The sequence below is a fragment of the Schistocerca nitens genome, chromosome 3 (assembly GCF_023898315.1).
Source record: "Schistocerca nitens isolate TAMUIC-IGC-003100 chromosome 3, iqSchNite1.1, whole genome shotgun sequence".
Lineage (NCBI taxonomy): Eukaryota > Metazoa > Arthropoda > Insecta > Orthoptera > Acrididae > Schistocerca > Schistocerca nitens.
This window is the reverse complement of record NC_064616.1, coordinates 945,628,806-945,643,762: the sequence shown is the minus strand read 5'-3', so window position 1 is coordinate 945,643,762 and position 14,957 is coordinate 945,628,806. Positions and strand designations below refer to the sequence as shown.

Below are 14,957 nucleotides of genomic sequence, written 5' to 3'. Positions count from 1 at the left end.
AACAGATTTTTTTCTGTAAACTATTATGCTAATAAAGGCACAGTATGTGGTTTACAGCCAATATTTATAATTTTCATTTGAGAACTTGTAAGACAGTGAAATTCTGGATTTTTCCATTTTCACTGCCAGATAACGTAGAAGACTCAGACGTCGAAACTGATGACGATGATGTTCAGGAAGAGGTTAATTCGACTGTGATTTGTCTACTCCAAGCACCCAGTGAGAAACGTGAACAAACAATTTTACAGAACAGATTGACAACAGCAATGTACAATACATCCTGATCCTTTGATACAGGAAAACAACAGTGATGCGCGTGAAACAGAAGTGATTTATGAACAAAATGATAAAACTGTTGGTTCTGCAAAATCTGATTGGTATGGTGATGTAACACATTTTGAAGCGCTAAATTTGCCTTCAGTGACTGAATCAGAACCAAAAATAAACTTCACTTTGACAGACAATAAATTTGTGTATTTTGAAAACTTATTTGATTATTCTGTGATGCAACATATCTGCTATCAAATGAATTTGTATGTCAAACAGGAGAACAGTGCACAGTATAGAGAACTCACAGTTCAGAAACTAAAAGATTCTCTGGACATGATAATAGTAAATGTGGTGTCACCGCCAGACACCACACTTTCTAGGTGGTAGCTTTAAATCGGCCGCGGTCCATTAGTACATGTCGGACCCGCGTGTCGCCACTGACAGTGATCGCAGACCGAGCGCCACCACACGGCAGGTCTCGAGAGACTTACTAGCACTCGCCCCAGTTGTACGGACGACGTAGCTAGCGATGCACACTGACGAAGCCTCGCTCGTCTGCAGAGCAGATAGTTAGAATAGCCTTCAGCTAAGTCCATGGCTACGACCTAGCAAGGCGTCATTAGCCTTAGATAGCTTGTATCTAAAGAGTCTTACTTGTATCGCCACAATCTCCAGATGTCTCATCAAGAACGATGTATACAAAGGATGGATTAAAGTTAAGTATTCCAGAAGCTACGTACTTTTCTTTATAGCATTCATTACGTATCCTGTTTCAGACCTCACTCCATCCTTCGTGAGTTAGCGCGTGCATCTTGGCCGCCTCTTTCAATTAGTGTCCGTAGTGTTGGCAAGTCTGCCGACACTACAGTAATGGTAATCATCAGTTACATGAAGCGGACAATTTCTCGAGCTCAGGCCTATATCTAGTGCAATATCCAATGTGATGGCACTTACTTGCTATACTAATATAATATTGAACCTTCGCTGCAGTGATAATTTGTTTTAGTCATCAACAAAAATGGAGGTTATGAAAAACTGCATAAAATCAGACCACTTATTTTGACGCTAAATAAAAAGTTTTTGAAAGTCTATCACCCTTCTACTTCACATGCTGTTGAAGAGTCAGTGGTAGCATTCAAAGGTAGAGCAAGTCTTAAACAGTACATATCCATGAAACCTAAGAGGTTACAATATTTAGTGGCTTGCTCATTCAAACACAGGTTTCATTTCAAATTCTGAAGTTTACACATGAAAATCTCCTGCCACTAAAGGGCAATTCAAATACTTCCAACTGTGCGAATGAGTAGTGCTGGAACTCTGTACATAATTTTGTAATTCGAAGAGAACTGTCGTTTCTGACAATTTCGTAGAATATAAAGACTAATGAAAGAACTGAGGAAACAAGTACTGTACTGTACAGTACTGTCAGAGATAACAGGAGAGGGATACCTGAATTTTTGCGAGTAAATTACCTAGGCTAAACAGTGGTTAGTTCACATTTGCTGCCAAATCTGATGTCGCTCTGTTATGTGGCAGGACAGCAAAGCAGGCTGTCTCCTTTCCACTGCACATAATCCGAAAGATGTTGTATTCACCACAAGAAAGTTGAAGACGGATCCACAGTTAGCATTTCATGCCCTAAAGTAGTAAATGTTTATAATTGTACTATGGGTAGAGTAGATCGTTTTGACAAGCTAAGACGAAGATATACGATTGGCAGGCATTTGATCAAAGGATGACGCAGACTATTTATTTTTTTGTTGACTTACCCAGTGTCAACTTTTATATGTTAGTACAACTCTCAAGACGAAAAACAGACGCGCTGTCAATTCGAATGAGATTAGTAAAGGCAGCTGATAAATGGATTTTCGTCCAAAATGAAGAAGGGTCCGCCACCTTCGTTCTGAGGAAAATATATCCCAGAAATGATTAGTGGGACGTGAGCAAACTACTTTTTTTTTAATGATGTGTGTTAAAAGTGGGTAAGTGACATTTTTAATCCTGACTCAAGTGGTATTAGGAACAAAATCTACAAAATTATAACAAATTACCCTAAAATTGTAAATAGCAATGGGAGTTGCTCATACGTTGGAGTACTTACAGGAAGTATCATGGCACTATTCACACACTCTAATGTCAAAGTGTCTTAAGTCATAAATTACGGTAATATTTACCACAATTTTTTTAAGTAGGGCTTTTCCGCTTCTAGTGGCACGTTCACTACAGCTTAGGTCCTCGAATGACGACACTCACACAATTGCAGTAGTAATAAATATGGGTGACGCAGAGGGAGGACTTGATTTAAGTTACCCCATTATCCTAGGGCGAGAAGGGGGAGGAGTTGATCTTTATTTGGGAGCCAGAATGTCCACAATGGCTAGGTGACATTCTGTGTTTCACCAACTTTTTAATCTCACAATTGCCCGAGAGCCGTGGGAGGACACATGACGAATGTCAGATTACAACGTGACCGTGAATGAACCACACGAAAGTCCCCAGAGGTGTGGGCGTGATCTTGAGATAAAATCGGTATCTGGGCTCGATCTTTCTTTGATATAGTACAGTTACTGTCTGCATCACGTTCTCTACCAATTATTACTTTAAGAAACAAACGTATAATTACTACATGTCAGTTGGTAGACCTGATAGCAAATACAAACTCTGTAACTTGCCTAGTCTTTGTCAAAAGTTCGTTGAATACATCTTTCTTAGGTCTTAAACTCCATTGTGGATAAGAACACAACATGTAAGGTCTTAAAAAGATTCTTTTTGTCCTTAAGAAGCGTACGAGGCAAGATTCTTTTTGTCCTCAAGAAGCGTACGAGGCAAATCTAATTCACCACCTGGTAAAAATTTCTCCGCAGTCACATTTAGAGCGCCGCTATTTAACAGCCGTGATATAGTAGAATGAGAAAATATTCCGCCTCTGCTCTCTTTTCTTGACGGTATTCCAAACTAACCGTGAAGCCGATAACGTTAATTATTTAAATCGTCTCACAGTGGTGAAACTCAGCAATTCGTTCTCTGCTTTTATACGGAACTTTCACCCATTCCTCCCTTTTTTTCCGCCGTTTCAGCCTTCGTCTAAGAAAAAGAGAATTGTCGTCTGCTAAACACGCGGCAGTTTGAATAATACTTGAGTAATATGTGAGCTCCAGTCGAACGACTGTGGTCTACGATGCCGAGGAACGTTTTCATTTTGTGAAATCGCAAGCAGTGTGGGTGCAGCCTTCGGGTCGCCCCCACGAATATTACGTGTCCTTGTGAAAGAGCTGCATCTCTCGAAAGATGAATCTTAATTATTGTCTGAAGCAAGACGTCAGATTGAAAGTACATTTAGAATATTAAGGAACGATTTTCCGTCACATTTTAATGTCTCCTTCGTGCTTGCTGCAGTCATATAGAACGTTGCGTTGTGCTTCGTACTATTGCCCTCACTAGAGATAGAGTAAAATATAAACAGTTCTTGTAATGTGAAGTTTCGCTGGGTGAATCGAGGAAGTACAGTACATACTGACGAAACTAAAATGAGCTCTAACATGGAAATTAAGCGTTTCCGGACACAGAATGTCCAACAGTTACGTTTGTAGTGGTTCCTTAACCCTTCCTAACTAGTCAACTAATTATGGTAAGATATAGAATGTTCCTGACTTGACACATAACCATGTCGGGCATGCTAACATGCAAGTTGTTCTTTGCGAATTGTTGCACCTCGAGGATTACGTTGACTAATTCACGATGAAGATGTCTAACAATTTTACTTCTTCCCTGGCTTGACAAAAGGAGAGGTATGCTTACCACGTTTCTTCTAAGTTGTCTCGATTTTCCCATTGGATTCCTTCTCCGCGCGCTGCTGCTGCGGTCGCAGGTTCAAATCCTGCCTCGGGCATGGATGTGTGTGATGTCCTTAGGTTAGTTAGGTTTATGTAGTTCTAAGTCTAGGGGACTGATGACCTCAGATGTTTAAGTCCCATAGTGCTTAGAGCCATTTGAACCAATCTTCTCCGCGGGCCACCGATTGTAATAAGCGAATAACGAACAAAATAACGGAATGGCAAGTGGGAATATCTCAGTGTTGTATCTCGGGTAGTCACAACAGTAACTCGTAGACTAGGAAGCAGGAGACAGACCTTGGTAGCTAGACACACTACAGAACATCAATAGACAACGCTATTATTGAATAATCAAACACATTTACTTATTCTTTGAGAAGCAGTTGTGTAAAACATGACACGCAATTTCAATCTCTGAATAAAGCGTTTTGTCAACTCAATATTAAGCTATCTTTTTAGATGTGCTTGTTCTCGCAGACCTAACTAATGAGTAATAGGCCAAAGCCAGTTCTACACCACTTTTGATATAAAATTAATCATGAAAATTAATTGATAAATTAATTTTACCCGTCCACTGATGGTGTCATAGGTTTTCCCCAGCCATTATGTGGGTCCCTTCCCCTTTCCTTCCCCTCCCCTGCTCTCCCCTCCCCACCACACACCCCTGGAAATAACAGGAAATTCAAATTTATTGGTGAGTATATCAAATTTGTGTGTTCACCTTCAGGTTCAGAGACTACCTGATCTAGTTCATAACAACACCGCTAGAGAGTGCTGTTGGCCCTCCCCCACTCCCCACTTCCCACTCTACACTCTACACTCTACACATCCCATTCCTCTTCCCACCTGGAAATTGGCGGATAGGACGGATGTAAATATTTTGTATGCAGTGCGGAATATTGTTTATTTAAACGATTTGATTTGGTTAGTGGTAGCTGCCATTGATCAAGCACTAGACAGTAGCTCCTTCCAGTTTCATCAATAACTGCAGCATGTGGTGTGGATATTTTCGCTATTAGTCTAGCACTACAGCCAGTCTAGCCACTAGCCCTATATGGGAAGGATGGCTGGTGGTAGTATAGTAGTATTAATAATAATAATAATAATAGTAATGACAGGACAGTAAGCTATCACTGATTAGGGAGTTGCTTCAGCCAGTCTGTTCAATAGTCCTATTTGGGGAGGATGGGTGATAATGGTAGGACAGCAGGTTATGACTGAAGTACAGGGGAGTAGACTCCTACCGATTTGTAAGTGAATAGCTGCTGCTGGGAGGAACACAAGGATGGGTAATACTATGAGAACAGAGATCCTCTGTCCCAGTGTAGCTGTTTCTTTCCCTTGATTGTCATTCCATTCTCCTGCCCCATGGGGACAGTGGAAACAACTGGAGAGAAAATATACAAAAAAGTGGTAGTCTGATGAGGCCTGTTTACATAAAGTCCACATTAAGTTAAAATGGCACTCGATGAAGACATAGCACATAAATACTGGCAGCACGAATAGCACAATTAAAAATTGTGTTCACAGTATGGGACGACAACATAGAACACATACTGCACTAATGTTACACACATGGCAAGCTTCAAACCACGATAAAGCAACTTCATTAAAATTTGAAGGGCCTACCAATCAGCAGGAGGTCAGAGAAGAGGGAGAGACAAAAGAGAGATGTGGGGTTGATGGAGGAGGGGGGCAGGAAGAGGGGGAAGGGGTGCAGTCGGCAGAATATAAAGTGGCAGGAGATGGGGAGGGAGCACAAGGATTGGGACAGGAGAAGTGAAAAGGACAGTGGGGAGGGGGGAGGAGGAGGAGGAGGAGGAGGAGGGAGGTAACAACAGGGAGGGGTAGGGGAAGGAGAGGGATCTCAAGAATGGACAGGAGGGGAAGAAGAGGGTCAGAGTTGTAGGATTGACAAATATTGGGGCGAAGCACATCATCTGAGATGGGGAGACGTTGCAGGTTTCTTTGAGAGAGGAAGTGGAGGGTGTGGAGATGGAGAGAGTGTGGGACACATCGGTAAAGGTGCAGCAGTAGGCGGGGAGTAGCAAGGAAAGGAGACATTAAGGGGTGAGGGGTATCAAGGTGTCAGTTGGTGTAGAGGATACAGATGTGTTCAAGGAAAAAGAGATGTGGGAAGGGGATGGGCCGTAGAGAGGACGGGAGACGGATACGGAAAGTGAGGCGGAGTGCATGGCGTTTAAGGATTTGGAGGTCTTTATAGAATTTAGGAGGGGCAGAGATCCAAGCAACACTGGCATAATAAAGGATGGGATGGATCAAAGATGTGTAGGTATGAAGCATAATGGAAGGGTACAATCCCCATGTCTGGCCAGACATGAGTTTCAGGAGGCAGCACATCTCTTTTCTTTGTTTTTTTTTTCTTTATTGATTTTCAATTCCCCCCGAAGGGGGCGGGCTGGCAGCAGCTTCCTACGCTGCTCTACAGCCTACAGACTTTTTTTAAATAAAGGAAGAAGAAAGAAACTAGATAAAACAGGCGATAAAATGGTAATTTAAAGTGTAAAATGGCGTAAAAATGCGGAAAGTTAAAACAGAAAGCAAAAGGGGTTGGCAATGTAGATAAAATACACAGGAATCAGACAAGTAACATAGTAGACACACAATTAAAAAACACTGCGACAGTGTGGTTTCTGTTCACAAGAGATAAAAGGCACACCCAGCGACAGTATGATGGCCGTTCGCAACAAGTCCCAAAAAACACAACACGGAACACTCACTGTAAAACACGCACTGTAGAACACTCACTGGAGAACACTGCACGAAAGTGGCAGCACAAAGATGACACTCCCGAGCCAAAGGCAGATGGGGGGGGGGGGACCTGCAGGAGGGGGAAAAACAGGGAGGGAGGAGAGGAAAAAAAACGAAAAGGGGGGGAACCAAGGAGGGAGAGGACTAATAAAGGGGGAGGGGGCAGACGCGAGAGGGAATGAGAGGAGGGAAATGTAAAAGGACGTGGGGGAGAGAAGGGGGCAAAGAGAGGGGAGGTGGGGAAGAAAGAGGATGGAAGGGTGGGAGAGGGAGCCCGGGAAAAGGACAGAGGAAAGGAGGGGGAGTGAGGATCAGAGTTGAGAGGAGGGATAAATGGAGGGAGAGAGGGCATCGTCCGGGAGGGGGAGTTGATGGAAGCCACCTTGGGAAAGGAGATGTAGGGTGTAGAGATGGAGGGTAGGGGGGGGGACACAACGGTGAAGACGTGGCAGGGGGCGGGGATCGGAGAGGAGAGGAGCAACCAGTGGGTGAGGGGGTTCAAGACGGCGGGAGGTGTAGAGGATGCGGATATGTTCAAGGAATAGGAGCAGATGGGGGAAAGGAATGAGATCATAGAGGATCCGCGTGGGGGACGGGAGGCGTATACGGAAGGCGAGGCGGAGTGCATGACGCTCAAGTATCTGGAGGGACTTATAGAATTTGGGGGGGGGGCAGATATCCAGGCAGGACTGGCATAACAGAGGATGGGACGGATTAAGGATTTGTAGGTGTGGAGGATGGTAGAGGGGTGCAACCTCCATGTCTGGCCGGAGAGGTGTTTGAGAAGTCGGAGGCAGTTGTGGGCTTTGGATTGGATGGAGCGGAGATGAGGGATCCAGGTGAGGTGACGGTCAATGGTAAGGCCAAGGTAGGTGAGGGTGGGGGTGAGGCGGACAGGATGGGCACAGACAGTAAGGGAGAAATCCAGGAGCCGGAAGGAGCGAGTGGTACGACCGATGATGATTGCCTGGGTCGTGGAAGGGTTGAGTTTCAGGAGCCACTGGTTACACCATGCAGCAAAAAGGTCAAGGTGATTCTGGAGAAGGCGTTGGGACCGTTGGAGGGTAGGAGCGAGGGCGAGGAATGCGGTGTCATCAGCATATTGCAAGAGGTGTACTGGAGGGGGGGGGGGGTTGGGGCATATCTGCCGTGTACAGGAGGTAGAGGAGAGGGGAGAAGACAGAGCCCTGGGGCACACCTGCAGAGGGGTAGAAGGTGTGGGAATTGGCATTATGGATGGTAACATAGGAGGGGCGGTGGGAGAGGAAGGAGGCCATCAGATGGATGTAGTTGATAGGAAGGGCGTAGTTTTGGAGTTTAAACAGGAGACCGGGATGCCAGACACGGTCGTAGGCCTTTTCGAGGTCAAGGGAGACAAAAATGGCGGAGCGACGGGAGTTAAGCTGGAGGGAGAGGAGATGAGTGAGGCGGAGGAGTTGGTCATCAGCAGAGAAGGAAGGTCGAAAGCTACATTGGGTGTTTGGGACGAGGTGGTGTTGGCGGAGGTGGTGATGGATGCGCCGGGAAAGGATGGATTCCAAGAGCTTGCTGAACACCGATGTGAGACAGATAGGACGATAGGAAGAGGCATCAGATGGAGGCTTGTTGGGTTTGGAGAACATCAGGATACGGGAGGTTTTCCACAGGTCGAGATAGAAGCCAGTGGCAAGGATGACATTGTAGAGGGTGGCAAGGATTGAAAGGAATGAGGGAGGGCAGTGTTAGAGGTGGTGGTAGGTAATGCAGTCGTGGCCGGGAGCAGTGTTGCGTTTGGTGCTGAGTGTGAGGCTGATGTCCTGGATAGTGATGGGAGTGTTAAGTTCAGATGGTGGTGTGTGGCCCAAGTACTGGAAGCTAGGAGCAAGGGGAGGAACATAGGTATTCGTACGGCCCATGACGTCAGGGAAGAGGGAATAATCAAAGTGGGGTTCATCTGGGATGGAAAAAACATCAGAGAGGTGGGAGGCAAAGTGGTTGGCCTTACTGAGGTTGTCAGGAAAGGGACGGTCATTAAGGAGGAGAGGGTACTGGGGGGTGGGGCGGTTCCCAGTAAGGCGGTGGAAAGCAGACCAATACTTGGAAGAGTTTATGGGGAGCATGGTGTTGAGTTGTGTACATGTCTGGCGCCAGGCACGGCGTTTCTTCGCAGTAAGCAGGTTGTGGATGTGACGTAATTGCCGGTGGCGGGTAAGTGTATCCCGGTCACGAGTGCGAAGAAAAGAGCGGTAGAGGCGGCGGGACTCTCAAAGGAGAAGGACGGCCTGTGGAGGCAGGGCGGGGCGGTGAGGGTGGATGGCTTTGGTGGGGATGTGGGTGGCGACGGCGTCAGACAAGGTCTGGTGCAGGAAGGCAGCAGCACGAGAGATGTCATCAGGAGATTGGAGGGTAAGGTCGTGGCTGTCAACCTGGGTGTGAATGGAGTCCCGGTAGGCATCCCAGTTGGCACGGGAGTAATCATGGACAAGTTTAGGAGGGACGTCAGGGCGAGGAGCGTTGCGGGGGTGGCGACCAGTAGAGATAGTGAGGAGAACAGGAGCATGGTCACTGCCAATGAGGTCAAGGACATCTGCGGTGATGCGCCCAAGGAGGTTGGGAGAGGCAAGAACCACATCAGGAGTGGTGTTGGATTCGGGTCGGGTGTGCTGAGGCAGGGGAACCAAGTCGCCCTGGAGAGTGGTGAGAAACTGATGCCACCACTGGAGGTCAGCAGGATCATGGCTGTGGATATTGAGGTCGGCGGCAATCACGTAGGAGGAGAAGGTGCGGTTAATGTGGTCCAGGAAATCGTACGGGATGGGGGTGCGAGGGCGGACATAAATGGTGGCACAGGTGATGGTAAGGGTGGGGAAGAAGAGACTGAGGGTGAGATGCTCGGCAGGATTGTTAAGGAGAGGTTGGGGCCGGACAGGGAGGTGCTTGAGGTGGCCTATAGCAACTCCGCCACGCGCCAGAGGGTACGGGTTATTGGTGCGGTGTAGGGTGTAAGGAGCCGTGGAGACGGAGATACATGGTTGAAGGATGGTTTCATTTAGGACGAAGGCATCCATGCGGTGCTGACGGAGGGTGTGGAGGAAGAGGAGTTTGTGGGTGTGCAGGGAGCGAATGTTGTGGTACAGGAGACGGTAGGGTTCGTGTACCATGGGAGGGGAGAGTTAGACGAGGGTAGTGAGGGGGGTGAAGGTGAAGTGGGCCTGGTTGTGGGAGTATGTGGCATAGGTGGTAAGATGGAAGATGGAACGGGCAGCGAGGGCGATTTGGGAAAGAGTGTGCGAGCGCTGGAAGGGGTGGATGTTTTGGAGCACAATGGTGGTGAAACGGATGATGTCCTCAGCAGTAGGGGGAGGGCGGAGCGAGTTGTTGGGGTGGATGGGGTCATCAACAAGATGGACAGGGACGGTGAGCTCAGGGGTGACTGGTGGAGGTTTCGCTTCACACTTTGAGGAGTAGATAGGATGTGGTTACTTGCAAGTGTTGCAGGAGGGGGGAGAGGTGAGGTTGGGGCAATTCTTGAGGAAGTGTGAAGCTTTGCAGTGGGGAGAAGTAGGGGGGTTCTTGCAGGCAGAGGTAACGTGGTCGTTGTAGGTGAGACAGCGTTGGCAGTGGTAGGATTGGACTGGCGAACGGGAGGGGTCCACCTTATGACGGCGATTGTAGATGAGGGCTCCCTCGGTGAGGAGGCGGTCAATGGAGGAGGAGGATTCGGTGAATATCCGCATGAGAAAAGTCGGCCCGGCATCATTGAAGATGCGACGGGTCGAGCGGATTTCAATGTCGGGCCGAGAGTTGAGTTCCGCCAACACCTCAGCCTCCATGATATCGGGGCTAAGCTTCGTGATCACAGTGGTGAAGGTTGGCGGGCGTCGGGGAGGTTGAGGTTGACGGGGAGAGGACGGGGTGTGGTAGGGGGTGAGGGTTGCACGTTGGCCAAATTGGATACGGGGGATGCAGGAGAGGAGATCGGTGTGGAAGGAAGCATTGGGGGATTTAATGAGGACCGAGTCCTTGCGAGGAATCAGAAGGGAGATGAGGGCATGGGGGTGTTATTTCCGGATGGCAAGGGTGAGGAAGCGGGCATCAAGGAATTGAGGGTCAGGATTGGAGAGGACAAAGGTGTGGGTGGCAGGCGTGGTGGGGGTCGGAGCCGCGTCCATGGGGGTGGGTGGGTCACGGGGAGTGGGGGATTTTTTGGAGGAGATTTCGGGGGAAGGGTCAACATTCGGGCGCTTTGAGGGTTTCGTGGTCACGACCGGGTGTAGAGGGGGCAGGGGGACGGGTTGCAGGGGGAGATGGCGGGGGGCAGGACCACCCTGAGCAGCGGATGACGCAGATGGAGGGGGCGTGGGTGTCACAGAGGCTGTGGAACGTCGAGCCGAAATCCGTGCTGGCTTGGAGCCCGTCGTGGTGCAGTTAGCGGCGGAAAGTCAGTAGCTGTCGATGGGGCGACAGTGATAGGGGAGGAGGAGTTGGGGGTGGTTACAACCGAAAGTGGCGTAGGGGTGGGGTGGACAGGGAGAGAAGGAAGGACGGGAAGGGGGGTGGAGGATGAGCTCCATGTGATGGTGGTTGGAGCAGCGGAGGGAGAGGTGAAAATGATAGTGGTGGTGGGCTGGGACATGGTGGCGGCGCGCGAGAAGGGCGGCGGCGGCGGCGGCGGCGGCGGCGGCGATGACCAGGCGGCGGCGGCGGCGGCGATGACCAGGCGGCGGCGGCGGCGGCGGCGACCAGGCGGCTACAGCAGGCGGCGACCGAACGGCGGCGGCCAGGCGGCGGCGGCGAGCACCGGCAGGCGGCGGCGAGCACCGGCAGGCGGCGCAGCACATCTCTATTTTTTTTTTCTTTATTGTATTTCAATTCCCCATCGGGGCGGGCTGGCAGCAGCATATGCGCTGCTCTTCAGCCGAAAGACATAGAACAAATCAATAGAAGACATTTAAAAACAGCAAAGGAGAGAATAAGGTGAACATAGATATAAAAAAAGGGGGAACATCATGGAAGGCAATAGACAAAAAACGGGGTGACTGTAAAATGGAGATAAAAAAACTGTTTAAAAGTAGCACACACAAAAAGCCACACACTGCGACGATTAAAAGAACACAAGGCACAGTAGGACTGGAGCATAAAGGTATCGACGGATGGCGTAGCACATAACGTAACACTGACGGCGAACCTCAAGGCAGTACACAATTAAAATCACACCTCTTGACGCACAGGAGAAACAGCACTAAGCACAACACTGATGTGTCACACTGATGATGATCAATACAGAGGATCTGCCAGGCGCTAGGAGATGAGGGAGACCTGAAGAAGGGAGGGAGGGGAAGAGATGGGGGAGATGAGAGGGGGGCGCGCTGAAGAGGGCCAGGTAGGGAGGGACGTGGGAAGGAAAGAGGCAAGTATGGGGTGCAGGGTCTCAGGGGAGGGGGGGATGGAGGAAAATCCGCTCTGGGGGAAGGAGGGAAGAGGAAAAAGGGGGCCCTGGGGAGGGGGGGGGGGAACAAGGCCAGGTTACAGTTGGAAGGAAGGGAGATGTCACGGCGAAGTTCGTCATCCGGGAGGGGGAGGCGTTGGAAATTGCCCTGATGAAGGAGATGGATGGTGTGGAGGTGGAGAGAGGGAGGGATACAGCGATAGAGGCGCGGCAACGGGCGGGGGGTGGAGAGGAAGGAGGAAACCAGAGGGTGGGGGGGATCAAGCCTGCGAACAATGTAAAGGATGCGGAGATGTTGGAGGAACAGGATGAGGTGGGGGAAGGGGATCAGTTCATACAGGAGCCATGTGGGGGAAGGAAGGCGGATACGGAAGGCAAGGCGGAGCGCATGGCGTTCCAGGATTTGGAGGGCCTTGTAAAAGCGGGTGGGGGCGGAGATCCAGGCAACGCTGGCATAACAGAGGATAGGACGGATGAGGGATTTGTAGGTGTGGAGGATGGTAGAAGGATGCAATCTCCATGTCTGGCCAGACAGGAGTTTCAGAAGGCGGAGGCGGGAATGGGCTTTCTGCTGGATGGTCTGGAGATGAGGGGTCCAGGTGAGGTGTCGGTCGAGGGTGAGGCCAAGGTATTTCAGGGTGGGGGTGAGCTGGATAGGACGACCATAAAGGGTGAGGTAGAAATCATGGAGGCGAAAGGAGCGAGTGGTGCGGCCTATGATGATTGCCTGGGTTTTGGAGGGGTTGAGACGGAGGAACCACTGGTTACACCAAGTGGTGAACTGGTTAAGGTGGGTTTGGAGGGTACGTTGAGACCGTTGAAGGGTAGGATAGAGAGCCAGGAAGGCAGTGTCATCAGCATACTGGAGAAGGTGGACTGGAGGGGGTGGCTTGGGCATATCAGCTGTATACAAGAGATAAAGGAGAGGGGAGACATCTCTAACACCCTGTCAATATTTACAGGATTCCTGTAGCAACATCACTTGGGAATGAAACACACTTATACCTATTTATGAGTCGCAAGTCGCATCCTTGCCCAAAGAAACATAGGAAATATATTGTAGAATATTTTTTACGAATGTAGTGCTCATTGGCTTCCCTGAACACAGCGTCTCAAGACGAAAAAGAAAAGTGATTAGTCACCTGCAGTCTAGTCCAGCGCCATCTACGGAGTGTGTTGTGTATCTGAAAAGCCGGCCAGCCAGTGAGCTGTCACTCACGACGACCAGAAGCCTCGACTTCCTGTCACCCAACTCCTCATGACCACTACTGCCCCTGACCGTGGCACAATGTGGTGCGACTTGGACTCATCAGTTAAAAAAATCCGAAACGAGGGTTTTGTTTTGTCAATAAACATCGAATTTCTCACATGAAATGTGGATTCCGGTCTTTTATACGAGTTATTTTCGAAAACAGAAAAAATCAGACCATACACGCCTTGTCACATCGCTAAAGTATCGGCACTTGTTGCAAAAATCCTGTACAACACTATGGCATAGGCTATATTTCGTGGGGTACACCAGAACGAATTGCACGAAATCCATGGTCGGCAGACCAGTACCAATTTGTCCTGTGTGCTCAGACCAGCATTCATCAGCAGGTAGGGAGCAATTGGTTCCCTGGGTGAAATGTTCGGTGGACGGGGAAGACGTTATATAAACCCTTCTTGTGGTGCAGTCGCTCTCATTTTGCCATCGTCAATTCGCCTGTGTGTTTGCGTCAGTTCTTTTTCGAAAAAAATGAAGAACCAACATTAGCATCAGCGTCACTGGCAAGAGACGTAGAATTGAAGAATACGAACTATCATTTAAGTAAATAATAATTTGTTTTTATACATATGTGGTTATGGTGTAGAATTCGTGTAAAAAATTTCATAGGTTACAAAATTCTCGTCAGTAATTCTGTTTCTTTTCCGATGTTATAGCGCAGCTCAAGGATTTTTTTCTGGAATGCGAGGAACGTCGGGGGGAGGAAAAGCGAACTCTCCCTGTGGAAAGCACACAACCAGAACTGCCATGTGAGTATTAAAAACATAGCTCTTCATGGTGGTAGTATAATATATTCTTACATTGTATCGGTGGTTTATTTCTCGTTCTTGTTATAGCTTACATGGCAGAAATGGAAGCCAATTTTGTGGTGATGCTGGAGGGCGAAAACATAAACCACCAAAACGTTCTGGAACAGCCTCCAGCAGAGAAATCACAGCAGCAACCGTGACGTAAGTATAGAAAACAATCTATGTAGTAGTAATTTTTTTAAAAAATGTTTTGTCTTGTTACAGCAACAATTCTAGAGGCACTAGACACCGTAGACAGACAGCTGGCCACTGTTCACCAACTGCTTGTTAGATGTGTTACTGCTGCTACAATGACAGGTTATCAGGATTTAAGTGAGTTTGAACGTGGTGTTATAGTCGGCGCACTAGCGATGGGACATAGCATCTCCGAGGTAGCGATGAAGTGGGGATTTTCCCGTACGACCCTTTCACGGCTGTACCCTGAATATCAGGAATCCGGTAAAAACATCAAATCTCCAACAACGCTGCGGCCGCAAAAAGATCCTGCAAGAATTGGACCAACGACGATTGAAGAGAACCGTTCAACGTGACAGAAGTTCAACCCTTCCGCTAATTGCTGCAGGTTTCAATTTTGGGCC

At 48.5% G+C, this 14,957-nt stretch overlaps 1 protein-coding gene across 1 annotated transcript in view; it reads left to right on the top strand.

The window, feature by feature from the left end:
* LOC126249499 (inverted formin-2-like) overlaps positions 1–14,519 on the top strand; it is a 47,065-nt gene extending 32,546 nt beyond the window's left edge. The window contains exons 3-4 of the mRNA XM_049951151.1: positions 14,227–14,319; positions 14,407–14,519. Of these exons, the coding sequence (XP_049807108.1) occupies positions 14,227–14,319; positions 14,407–14,519 (206 nt within the window). The remainder of the gene's footprint in view (positions 1–14,226; positions 14,320–14,406) is intronic.
* Positions 14,520–14,957: the final 438 nt, after the last annotated feature.